This window comes from Larimichthys crocea, unplaced genomic scaffold, assembly GCF_000972845.2.
Source record: "Larimichthys crocea isolate SSNF unplaced genomic scaffold, L_crocea_2.0 scaffold269, whole genome shotgun sequence".
Classification (NCBI taxonomy): Eukaryota; Metazoa; Chordata; class Actinopteri; family Sciaenidae; genus Larimichthys; species Larimichthys crocea.
Genome location: NW_020853550.1, coordinates 84915 through 96935, shown reverse-complemented (window position 1 = coordinate 96935; position 12021 = coordinate 84915). Strand labels below are relative to the sequence as shown.

The 12021-nt window shown below is 39.8% G+C and overlaps 1 protein-coding gene across 2 annotated transcripts; it reads right to left on the bottom strand.

Moving 5' to 3' along the window:
• Positions 1 to 76: 76 nt before the first annotated feature.
• LOC113744884 (WNT1-inducible-signaling pathway protein 2-like) lies at positions 77 to 8327 on the bottom strand. 2 transcript variants are annotated; one of them, XM_027275968.1, is made up of 5 exons: positions 8070 to 8327; positions 4888 to 5104; positions 4250 to 4498; positions 3515 to 3747; positions 77 to 1927 (listed from the first exon to the last, which is right to left on the bottom strand). In XM_027275968.1, exons 1-5 carry the CDS (start codon positions 8127 to 8129, stop codon positions 1634 to 1636), a joined length of 1053 nt encoding a protein of 350 aa, XP_027131769.1. In that variant the 5' UTR covers positions 8130 to 8327; the 3' UTR covers positions 77 to 1633. The 2 variants fall into 2 exon arrangements, with proteins under 2 accessions (XP_027131769.1, XP_027131770.1); XM_027275969.1 differs by having other exon boundaries at positions 3515 to 3744.
• Between the last annotated feature and the right edge of the window lie 3694 nt (positions 8328 to 12021).

Genomic DNA, 12021 nt, shown 5'->3' with positions numbered 1-12021 from the left:
CACCCTCTTGTCAAACACTGATAATGCAATAACTTTTTACAACAAGGTGGATTGTGTTCCAACATTTATTCAGATCTGCTAATATCCATTCTACTCATAAATAAAAACAAAACAGTGATACTGTCAGTTTTATTAAACATGAATCAGTCCACTGTTAGTGTCCTCCTGTAAATTAAATCAGAGTGTTTTTTAATTTCATCCTAACATTTACACACACAAAAAGTGCACAAACGTGTCTAATAACTGTGCCGTCTCTCTCCCAATTCAGTGTGCAGTTATCTGAAAGTTCTGTCCAACTTTTGGCTAACTCAAATGTGTGTTGAGATCTATGATGAGGTGGCATGAATGTAAGTCTAAGATTGACAGATGAGCAGGACCACCAAGACTCAAGCTGGGCATACACTATATGATCTGAGCCTGTTTCTGAGCAGTGTGTCACAATGAGTCCATTCCCCAAAGTTATAGTAAAAATATGGAGGCTGGCTGGTGTCTTTCTCATGTTCCCTCCTCCTCCTATCAGTTTCAATAATCAGCACACTGGATGATCAAGACAGCATGTTTTCTTTACAGCTTTAGAACTTTTACACAAAACTTTATTGACAATTGTCAAGAGCCAAAATGCTCTGCAAGGGCCAACGGGCTGTTTTAATTTCTATATTACATGTAAAGTATGAGCTTTATATCGCAGATTTACGCGTACATTACGAGTTGGAATTAAACAATGGCATCTCTGAAATCATACACTGGATGCTCAGCTTTTACAAACTGCCGCTCTTCTAACCTGCAAAATGACAGCAGCAGTTGAATTTATTCTTTTTGCCACCTGAACAAAGACTGATATTATGGAATCATAAAGTCATTGTGGCTATAACAGTTGCCTTTTTACACATCAAGCAGACGGCGATCAGGATTGATTAGAAGACGTGTGACAGGTGACCTGATAAATGTCAGCTAATCACTAACTATACTTGCTACTTGGTGTTGAACAGGTAGTGTACAGTGGGTTTGTCTGGACACAAGGTTAGGAGAACAAAGAGACTGACCAAAGCATCCATCTATTGTCCATAAACTCTTATCCTTATCAGGGTCGAGGCATCTGGAGCCAATCCCAGCTAACACTGGGTGATATGTGGGGTAAAGTATATATACAGTAGTAGTACACTGTTCCACTGTGCCACCAAACCAAAATAATCAACTGAAAGACATTAACATGCTCCATAGAGCTGAGGGGAACTGAGTATTTTCTGTTGGTTTGTGAGCCTTGACTAACCCCCAACAAAGAAATGGACTTATTTTCTAATCTCATTGCATCTGAGCTTATCAAAGCGTGGACAGGATTCAAATGGTGAGATACTGTATGGTGATATGATTTAAATGTACCTTCATGTTTTTAAATCTGAATACAGATTAGCAGAGAGTCTTACTTTCAAATGTGAGTGCACATTTACAAAACTTGTATCAGCACATCTGGATTCAATATTATAGTTTCACATCCTGATTGTAATATTTCCATAATTTTGAAACACTGGCTCAACTTCCTGCACTGCCACATTGTCGTGTGTGTACGACTGATCATTTTTATTCTCACAGACAGGATCTGCCCATCCTGTGTGCAGATGGATGCACACACACCTCACAGCCACACAGGAGACCGGACACTCCTGCCAGCTGTGACTGGGGATTGACGGCAGTTGGTAACGCTGCAGGAGCAGGACTCGATCATCATCACCTGCTGCTGGGTAAGCCTGCCTTGGGGGCAGCGGAACACAATCCGTGCCGTCCTGGTGTGGGAGGGGCTGCAGCAGAGTCCCTCCGGACAGGTCAAGGCACAGAACCTGGGACGGTATGCTCTGGTGCTCCAGCAGCCCTGGTGTTCAAACTGAACGGACAGAGGTGAACTGTAGCTGCTCTCACACACCACTGAACCCTGAAAAACACAGTGACAGCCCAAACTGTAGTTGTAACATCAAAATTGCCACTTTGAATAACTTTCTGTGTTGTCACTAAGCCCAACCCCTCTATTTTTAAGCCAAGAGAGAGAATTTCATGTGTAGAATTTAGTTGTATCTAGTGGTGTAATCGCTGCATTGCAATCTCCTCACATCACCCTCACATCACCCTCACCGTCCTAGTGTGAAGGAGAAACAACACTTGAAAAAGTTTGTCTGTTCTGGGCTACTGTAGAAACACAGTGTTTCAACATGAAAGAGGACCCGCTCCCACTGTAGAGTCATTTTAAAGTAACAAAAACAAAAATATTCTTATTTTTTAGGTGATTATACATGCATGAAATCATAGTTATGAATATTATATTCCATGTCTGCCTTATTCTGAAAATAAAGGCCCCAAATCTTACACACTGCACCTTTAACTATGTCTTATAGTGTGTCCAGTACTAAAAAAAAAAAAAAACATGTCAAACCATTATGACATAATGTAATATAATATAATCAATATTATGTAATAAAAGTGAAAACATAAACCTCTCTTACATTGCCTGTGTCATTATAGTATATATTTCAGCTGAGGATGAGTAATAGAGCTGTGACAATTTGCCAATGAATGGTTGAGTTGCCAACTTTTTTGATCATCATCCATAGTTTTGTGTAGTATTTTAAAGACGAAATGTCAACTCTGATCTCATCTCAACAGTGATCATCATTCTGTTCTGCTGCTTTAGTTTACAGAAGCTAGCTGCCATTATCTGGATGTGTATTCAGTCATACTAATTATGTGTTCCAGTGAATGATCCAGTGATCCAGTAAAACCAACAAAGAATTCAGCTGTACATGTTAGAACAGATTCATCGCTCTGTTTAGGTGTTCCAGTTTCAGGGCCGTGGTGTTGTGTATGCTGACTGACTATCATGGCTTACTGAGACACTTCAATGGAGGAGAGCCAACATCAGTGTTATTGCTTCCATCTGTGGTTTATAGTTTGTATGAATAAAACCAAAGTGTCTCTGTGGAAAATGCCACTATGAAATAAACACTGAATTGGAACAAGGACATTTTAAATGTTTTAAAGTTTGATAACATGTGGACATGATACGCTATTAAGACAGACTGGTTATTGTTTCTTTTATACAGAGCATTACAGTTTTTTAATATATATTTTGTAATGTCATGTTTTATATCACGTTTTGACTTCTATACCCAGATAGCAAGGCAACTTTGATTCAGTGATAAAACAGCGATTGATTTTAAGTTGAAATAACACAGATTTCATGTCTGTCTTGATCTATTTTTCATCGTCATATTTCAGGGTGCAGACCTGATGAAAAATGTATGTTATATTTCAGTGTGGATCGACGTTGATTCAATGTTGGTCTACTATCTGGTATATATAGTTCAAGATGTAACCATGTAGATGTCATAATGGTGCACGGAGGCAGCTCAGAAATGCAGCACATTCCCAAAAGCATGTGTAAATACTGTACGTACACGTCCTTGGGTAGAACTTTAATTTGAAAAAAGGAGTTTGATAACAGAAACTGTTATGACTGTGCACTGACCGGCTGCAGCCTTCGAAGCCCCGGTAGCAGAGCCTGGCATGGCCTGACCTGGCACAGTCTGGTCTCAGTCTGCAGACGACAAGCCCAGTTCCTGTTTGTGGTACGGGTGGAGACACCTGGGCCACAGCTGTGGGAACAGGGGCTCCAGTCTGAGGTCCACTCAATACAGTTGGAGGTTGAACCAAACAACGGGCCGGACGGCCCACCCCCGAAGTCTTGACGCCCCTGCTCTGCTGGAAAGAAACACAGAAGAGGAAAATATTTGCTGTGTACATCAAGCTGAAAGTTGTTTGAAGTAGAGCACTTTGATGAGAGCTCATGAGTGAGACAGTTCGGCACATATGCAGTCTGAGATGTTGTAAACTGCTGCTCATGTGAGGTCAGTCTGCTAAGAATAGCACTCACAGATGTTTCATGCATATGTCTGAGCTTCCTGACACCTCTTTGGTATTGAAATCTGTTTCTTTCATCACAACCCAAATGTGACCTAAACCATTCTGATAGATGACTGTGGGTCCGTTTGTCCAAACACCCACTGACCTGAATTGAACAGCAACCTTTAATGCCTCACAGGAAATATCTGAGGATCATCCATGCTTCAGTGTTTTTGCTTAAATCCTGGCAGAGATGAGACGAACAGCCTGACTCTTTATTATTTTTTATTATTCTGATAAACTAAACACGGACTAATGTGTTTCCAGCTACCATTGTTCTTGTAGCATGCTAACCCATTACCTGTTGATGGATTTGAGGAAATGCTGTTGTCCAGGCTATCACACACCCACTCTTTGCAGCAGCGCCCTGGTGGTCGCACCAGCTGAGGGTTGGGGCACTTATCAACGGGCCTCTGCAGATCACTGCTACACAGGGGCATGCAGGTCATCCCTCCCCCAAAGCATTGGCAGAGCTGGGCACAGGAAGGTTGAAATACCTGTCCCTCCTCCAACCTCCTTCCATTTATCTCGCAGCCCAGCTCATTCTGACCTAAATTTAAGCAAAGGGAGGAAGGGGAGGGGAAGAAGAAATGGGTGAAGATGTGGAGTGAGTTGTCTGAAACATGTTCAGACAAATAACCTGACATCCGTTAATTTCCAGAACTGTAATGGAGCACGGGAAAGAAATTCTATGGAAAATGATGCAGCAGTACAATCAAGAATGAAGTCACTGGTGGGGAATATGGGATTAATTGTACGTGTTACAATTATTATTATTATGAAGATGAATGACTAAGCGTTATGATTAGTAACAGTGGTAGCTGTTACTAACAGTTGCAGTCATAGCAGTAGCATCTTTGTCAGCATTAGTTGTACTACAGGTATTTGTAAGTCTAATACAAACAAATCAGTTTCAACTTAAGTGTTCTCCGTTCGCACCGACACACTGTCCCGGCCCTCTGGGGAAGCTGGCACTGTAATCACACTGTAGCCCTCTGTGTGTGTCACAGGGGAGCCGGTTGGTGCAGGCCTCACCCTCCTGCCTAGCACACACCTGGCAGCACCCACAGCTGTCTAACATCAGGGGTACGCCGACAGGGCAGCGTGGCGCGTTGGGCGGGCACTGACATGGCCCGGTACACAGCTGGCACCACACCTAAAGGGAGAGTAACAAGAGCTGCGGTTTATTTTGTCACTCAGTGGTTTGATGTGTTTCTGTAGGCAGCCAATATGTGGTTCCTCTGGTATTGAAATAAGGTTTAGTGTCGAACACAAACACAAATCAGCTCGCACTGGAACTTCTTTTTACTGCAGAAATAAAAGAAAGAAAACTGTTCACAGCTAGGTATGTGGGTGTATCTAGAATCAACCTTTTGAGCAGCACACACACAGATTTCCACTCACAGGAGTGGAAATAGAACTTTGTCACGTCTTAAACCGCAGCATGCAGCACCCAACTATCCACATCATACTCAGGTCAGGTGAGAACATGTGTTTTCTGTAAATGCTGCCAAAGCAGGAAACATCTGAATTGTTCTAAAGCTCCAAATCTTTTCATGTTCCAGTGCTTCTCCTCAACTGGATGATAGAGAACAGTGTTTCTACTGGATACTCGAGTAAAAGTACCTGTACCTCTTCTTTATATTATTTATTTTAAAGTGCTGTCTACAGTCCGTGCTGTTGACACTCCTGAACACACCTGACTGCTGTTCGTATAGTGCAAGCAGACTTTTACTTTTCACAGCAGACACAACGGAAGAGGCCCTGAAATCTAGGCCAGGTTTGTTTTTCTCAGGCAAAGCCGTTACTCCACACGTGGTGAACGCATTGAAACCACATGTTCTTATCAAGACGTGACAATAACTGCAGCTCTGCACACAGAATATGTGACAGTGGTTTTGTTTGTTAATGCTTAGAATAGGACTGAAACATGAGACTACACATGAGGATGTGATGCTGATGTTCTCTCGTGTTCACTCATGCGGATTAGTTACAGGAATAGACCAAAAAGTTTTCAAGCGTGGCTGCAGTCATCTCTCACTTTCATAGAAGATGTTTTGGCGTTTAGGCTACAGAACATCAAGTTTACTTTTAGTTTGAATTTCTAATGCGAATGTGTCAGAGGAAGATCCCAGAATGTTTCAAAGGACAGCCCCGTGTAAAACCACCTGGTGGGACTTTCAGTTGATGATATCATCATATTAGTATCAGATATTTCCAGTATGCCATTTAAATGGCAATGTGAAACCACTGATGGGCTGGGTCTGACTTTGTGTTAACTGGAGCTGCCTTCTCTGAGCTGACTGGATGAATCTGATTGATAATAGATGATGATAGATGAAAAGATGAATCACACCACTAATACTGGAACACTTTATCTGGATAGTGCACCTACAGTTTCTAGAGTATTGTAACATTTGAACTGCTTCTCTCTGTCTGCAGAGTACATGACAGTTTATGAACATAACCTTAAACCACTGACCAAGATGTCTTTGTGCTAACCAGACCTGAACCACAGTGATGAAATATCAATTCAATATCAACTCAAATTTATTTATTTATTTATTTATTTTAAAGCTCCATTCATGCAGAGATGCAGACCAAAGTGCTCACAGAGCAGAATAAAGACAGAAATAGTCAACACCGAACAGTTCATTAAGCAATAGAGGCAATAAAACTTAAAGTTAAAATCAAAATAACAAAGATAAATAACTGCAACAATAAAATAAATGAAATGCTAAAAGTAAATAGAATCTATAACATAAATAAGCACAGGCCAGGCCATTCAGCGATTTAAAAACCAATAAGAGAACCTTAAAATCTATTCTTAAACTAACGGGGAACCAGTGCAGGGATTTTAAAATGAGGGTTATATGTGCCCTCAAATAAAAACATACTAGAAATTGTTGAAATGTAAAAAGTATTTAGAACATTTAATCAGCTTATTAGTGCATGGACTATCCAAATACAATATATCACAATAATGTCCACACATACTGTATGCTCTGATAAGCACCACATTTGGACAGAGTCCTATGTGACTCTTAGTTGACTTATTTTAGATTTTATTTCCACGTCATGCAAAATGTCTTGCTCACTCATCATCAGATTATAAGACACCACCATGAAAAACAAAGTTAATGAATTACACAAAACATGAAATACAACATAATTCTCTTGTTTATGTGTAAAACATCAAATTACCTCTACATCGATTAACAGAAAACAACAAAAGAAACACTTTAAGTCTGCACCTTTTGATAGAGGGATGTTCTCCTCATCTCTGAGGCTTTCTATCAACTTAAATGTTTTGTTTTTCAACTGGGAGCTCAATCTTTGTGCATCACTCATATCAAGAGAAAAAGAAAACTAAATTAAACTAAATTTCTCTAGAACTGAGATGACACTGAACTTTCCCTCCTCCAGATGTTCAGACATCCAGAAGTTTAACAGTTTTCTCTGCACCAGACTCATATGAGATCATTCTAAATGGACAGTTTATCAGCTCACTGTCCTTTACTGTCCGCTAACAACACAATATCATTTTGCACCAACAGTTTTAAAACAAAGCGTGCTCTTCTTTATGACCACATATCTCACATAAATTCTCACAGTCAGCTTGCTTTTCACACTTTACCGTAAACCTCATGTTTCTCTCTTAGCATTCTCCGTATACACTCACCACACACTTCACTGGAAGGCTTAACCTGTTTATTCAGCAAGAACTTACAAACAAATAAATAGAAATCAATACAAATAAAATGACATTAAATATGTTTGTACACTGATCAGTATAAAGGTCTCTGTGTTTATGTTTTTAGAAGTTGTTCAGAGGAAAGCTTGACTAAAAGTTCCTTTGTGTCACTCCAGGGTTTTCCCTCATGGTATCATGATTAATGGCAGTCCCCTGTTTAATGTTGCTTTCTTGAGTAATCATTAGTAATATGAAACAACAACAGGGACCTCCCCCAACCTAACCATCATCATAATTATAGAAGCATTCACTTATCACGCACATCACACCACTATCGCACCGTCTCTATTACAGCCCTATCTATGTTGAGTTCTCGTTTCACAGAGAGGATATAAATATGAACATGTTTGTATGTATTTGGTCTCACCTGAGTGATGAACAGCATAGAGCAGAAAAGCTGCGTGTCTCTTTGGTCCATCTTCATCATCTCTGTCCACTGCTCTCCTTTAGTCCACTCTCCCTCCCTTTTTCTTCTCCTCCTCTGGAGAGAAGTGTAGATGTGTTCTGCCTCAGTTCATTTATGTAGTCTAGGCTCTGATGTCATGGCTGGTGGACTGCAAAGTAAATAGTTGGAGAAGAATGAAAACCCTCAGGTCTATCATGACATTCCTGCAGCAAACCTTCCTCACTGCCACCGTCTCCACCTGCAATATGCTGCTCAAAGATGTAGGCCAACTTCACGTTATTGATTTCCTTTCAAAGAAAATATCTTTGAGACTTTCTTTGTCTGATTTAATGGTGATGTCAGACATTCTCAGTCTCATTGTCAGGATGTCAAATACAGACATAAATGTGCTGTGTAGCATGCTCTGAGCCACTTTGTTTGCTTCTTATTCACGTTGGTATTTGCCTCTGAGCAGTGTACAGTAGGTTTATCAAAGGTTTTTTTTTTGTTGTGTTGCTATTTTAGATTCTGATATTAACAATGGATCAAATGTAAAACCTACAAATCATCTAAGGTAAGTATACTTTACTTACATAGAACCTTTCTGGTCTTCCAAGCACTCAAAGCTCATGTTCACACATTCATACACTGGGGGCAGAGGCTTCCACGAATCAGGAAGTAACTAACACATTCACAGCTTTTGGGTATAGTATCTAATGATATGTTGACTCACTGTCTTTTGATCAGTGGAGTAGTAGTACTTGTAGAAACCTCAGGTGGTTGTGGCAGTATGAGCTGCAGCAGTTTTTGATACAGCTATTTTGTCTTTCTTTCTTAATTTCAAATATGTGGTATGGTGATCTCACACTACCCAAATTCTGAAATAGAGACATGTTTTGAGAGACAGCAAGCTCAAATAATTGTTTTTTTGTCTGGACTTTTATTTAATGACTGTGGGGATATATTCAGCACCAAGAACACAAAGCTGCTTTTACTGTTACACAGGATTCAAACTGTGTCTTATCATAAAAAATAGTCTTGTCTTGTAAAAAGCATGGTGATAAAGTTTGCATTTGCCCGTGGTGTACTGCTTCTTGCTTCATGCTGTTTTACTTATTGTGGCCAGCCGTGTGGTCAGTTATTGCAATGATGCAGGCCAACATTTTCTTAAAGCCACTATGCTACAGTGCTGTCAATTCTGAAAATTCACTACATAACATGTGAAAATCATGTATAATATGCGTGTTTGTGTAAGCTGTTGTGCACAACGCATCTTTCCAGGGCAGCACCCACTGCTGAAAATACATTCAGCACCATCTCACTGCTCCTGGACCCTACCTCCAGCGTCTATACTTCCCTTTAGCTCTGCAGAGTTTTCAAGCTTCTTCAGCTCACTGCGCACTGTTTCCGTTTTAAGGCCTGCAATTTCATAGAAGCAGCAGCAGCAGCAGCAGCAGCAACATTTAGCAGCGGAAGATGTTTCAGATATTTTATGTGTTGGTGGAGACCAAAATAAAAATGTGTTTACTTCATGGGTGAATCTGTTTCTGTAGGACTGCACCAGCTTGTCATCCTCCACCACTCTGACTCTAACACTGCCATTCTTGCGCTTCCAGCAGACTCTGTTCTGGACTAGTACAACACTGTTGCTTACTTCGTGCAGTGAGTGTAACCATTTTCATTTCAATGTCAGCAAAACCCCGGCAGGTACCCTGTTACTCCACCATCATGTCCTCATCATAAACAAAGCAGTTGAAATTGTTGCACTTTAGATATCTCAGACTCACACACTGAACCCACTGTACAAAAGTATTGTTTAATCCATCCTGCTCTACTGCTCCACCTGTTTCTTCAACATGCTCTCTGTCACAAACCTGTGATAAACGGATGCATTCCAATACTGCTGCCAAAATCAGAGGTCTCCCCACACCCAGCCTCTCAAAGCTTAATTGTAAGGCTGTCACATGCATCACACGTACAATAGCACAGGACATCACACACCCACTCCGTTTCAACACCACTGTAATGCCCTCTGGGCGAGGGTTCAGGTCCCTGAAGTGCAGAACAGCATGCTTTGGCGAAAACCTGGCACAGTTCTCCCAGTAACCCAGTTATTGCAGGTTGTTTTTGTCTTGAACAGTTTGTCTGTTCCCAAATTGTATTATTTAGCCTTAATACAACACATGTGGTTATATTTTAGTTGATACCCTCAATTTGAAAATATCAACTTATGAGTGAATTTAAAAACTGTTTATCTAAATTAAGACTCAATATTCTAACAATGGTGCACAACTGTGCAGCACTTTAAACACTTTAAAATGAAACCAAAACTAGAAATGTGACAAACTGTGAAAAACAATCAGTTGTATTTTCAACTTAATAAGGTGATAATCTGTCAGTGCTGTGTGTACAGTTATAGTGCACTGTGACCATTTTATGATCTCTGTGAGCTCTCAGAACTAGAAAGTAACAGAAAGTAGTGTCAGTCCCACAATGCAATGAGTCACAATGTTGGGCAACACGTTGACGCAAAATGGCAATGATTCATACGTGTGTGAAATCTCAGCATATTTCTAACAATGAAGGGAACTACTGAGTCTGTTTAATGAATGAATGAACAACACTGGTTTCAGTTCATGCTTTGTTTACAACGTTTTGGTGTCACCAATTGGATGCAAAAAAAAACAAAACAAAAATAAAAATGATCTCTGATTTTATTACTTGGACAAAAACTTTTTTGTCCAATGACTTTACAACATTTCTGCCAGATTACAAATAAAAATATCATCATTTAGAACATTTATTTCTTATTTATTAAAAAATGACAAGTGAAAAAGAGATGCCTTTTTTTCAGACCTGTAAAGAAGAGTTCATATTTATTATAAAACAACACAATATTCATGTTTAAACTTCAAAGTTCAGAAATGTATATTTGGTGGAACAAATCTGATATTCAAATGAAATGAGTAAGTTCACCCTCTGAAGGTCTGTGGCTCCTTGATATCTGTGCGTTTAATTCCTCTAGTGAACCACTGTCCTTGAAATTTTAAGGATGAAGACAACCTGAGTATCCCTCTGCCAGCCTGAACTGAACCCTTCTTGTTCTCACTTAACAAATAAAAATAACCCTGGAATTCTGTTCAAGGTTTTAGATGCAGTCACTACCTCTCCCACTGTCTTTTATTGATGCATCTTAGAAATTATGAAGTTCTAAACTCCTTCACCAAAATTTTCACTCAGTCTCACATTTTTATATGAAACCATAACGCATACCACACCATAACACACACACAGTCATGTTATATATGAAGCAGAGAGTTCCACGGAGCAGTTTTACCTCTTTTGAACAACATGGTTTAACAGTTGTTGAGTAGAAAAGAGTTGAAAAGGCACTGCTGGGGAAAGGAACAAAAATGGAAGAAAACAGGTCTAGTGGTATTTTATGAGATTTGGAAAGAGGCATTTATTCAAACTTAGTTTTAACAAATAAAAACAACCCCAAAATTCTGTTTAAGGTTACCCCCTCCCACTGTCTTATAATGATGCGTCTGAGAAATTATATAGTTCTAAGCTTCTTCACCAACAAAATTGACAACATAACACATAAGATAATCCCTGATGATCCCTGTTATTATGAATGTTTTCACCCAGTCTCATATTTCTATATGAAATCATAACACATATGAGCTCAACACAACATTGACACTGCACTCCTCCAGGTAACCAACAACATTCTTTTAGCAGCTGACAGGGGTAAGAGCAAAATTTTAATCCTTTTAGATCTACCGGCAGCCTTCAACACTAGATCATGGAATTTAGAGTGTCTGTAGACCTGGGTCGGCATTGAGGGCACTGCATTTAGCTGTTTTTTTTATCTACCCTACTATGAACCTACTATGTGGTCACCATAGACAGACATGCTCCCTCTAGAGAT

Bases quoted from the DNA above. Each gene is read 5' to 3' on its own strand.
- LOC113744884 (XM_027275968.1), bottom strand. From the start codon at position 8,129: ATGATGAAGATGGACCAAAGAGACACGCAGCTTTTCTGCTCTATGCTG. The intron at 5,105-8,069 runs GTGAGACCAAAT...CTCTCCCTTTAG, and splicing joins CTATGCTGTTCATCACTCAG to GTGTGGTGCCAGCTGTGTAC. The intron at 3,748-4,249 runs GTAATGGGTTAG...GTTTCTTTCCAG, and splicing joins TTCCTCAAATCCATCAACAG to CAGAGCAGGGGCGTCAAGAC.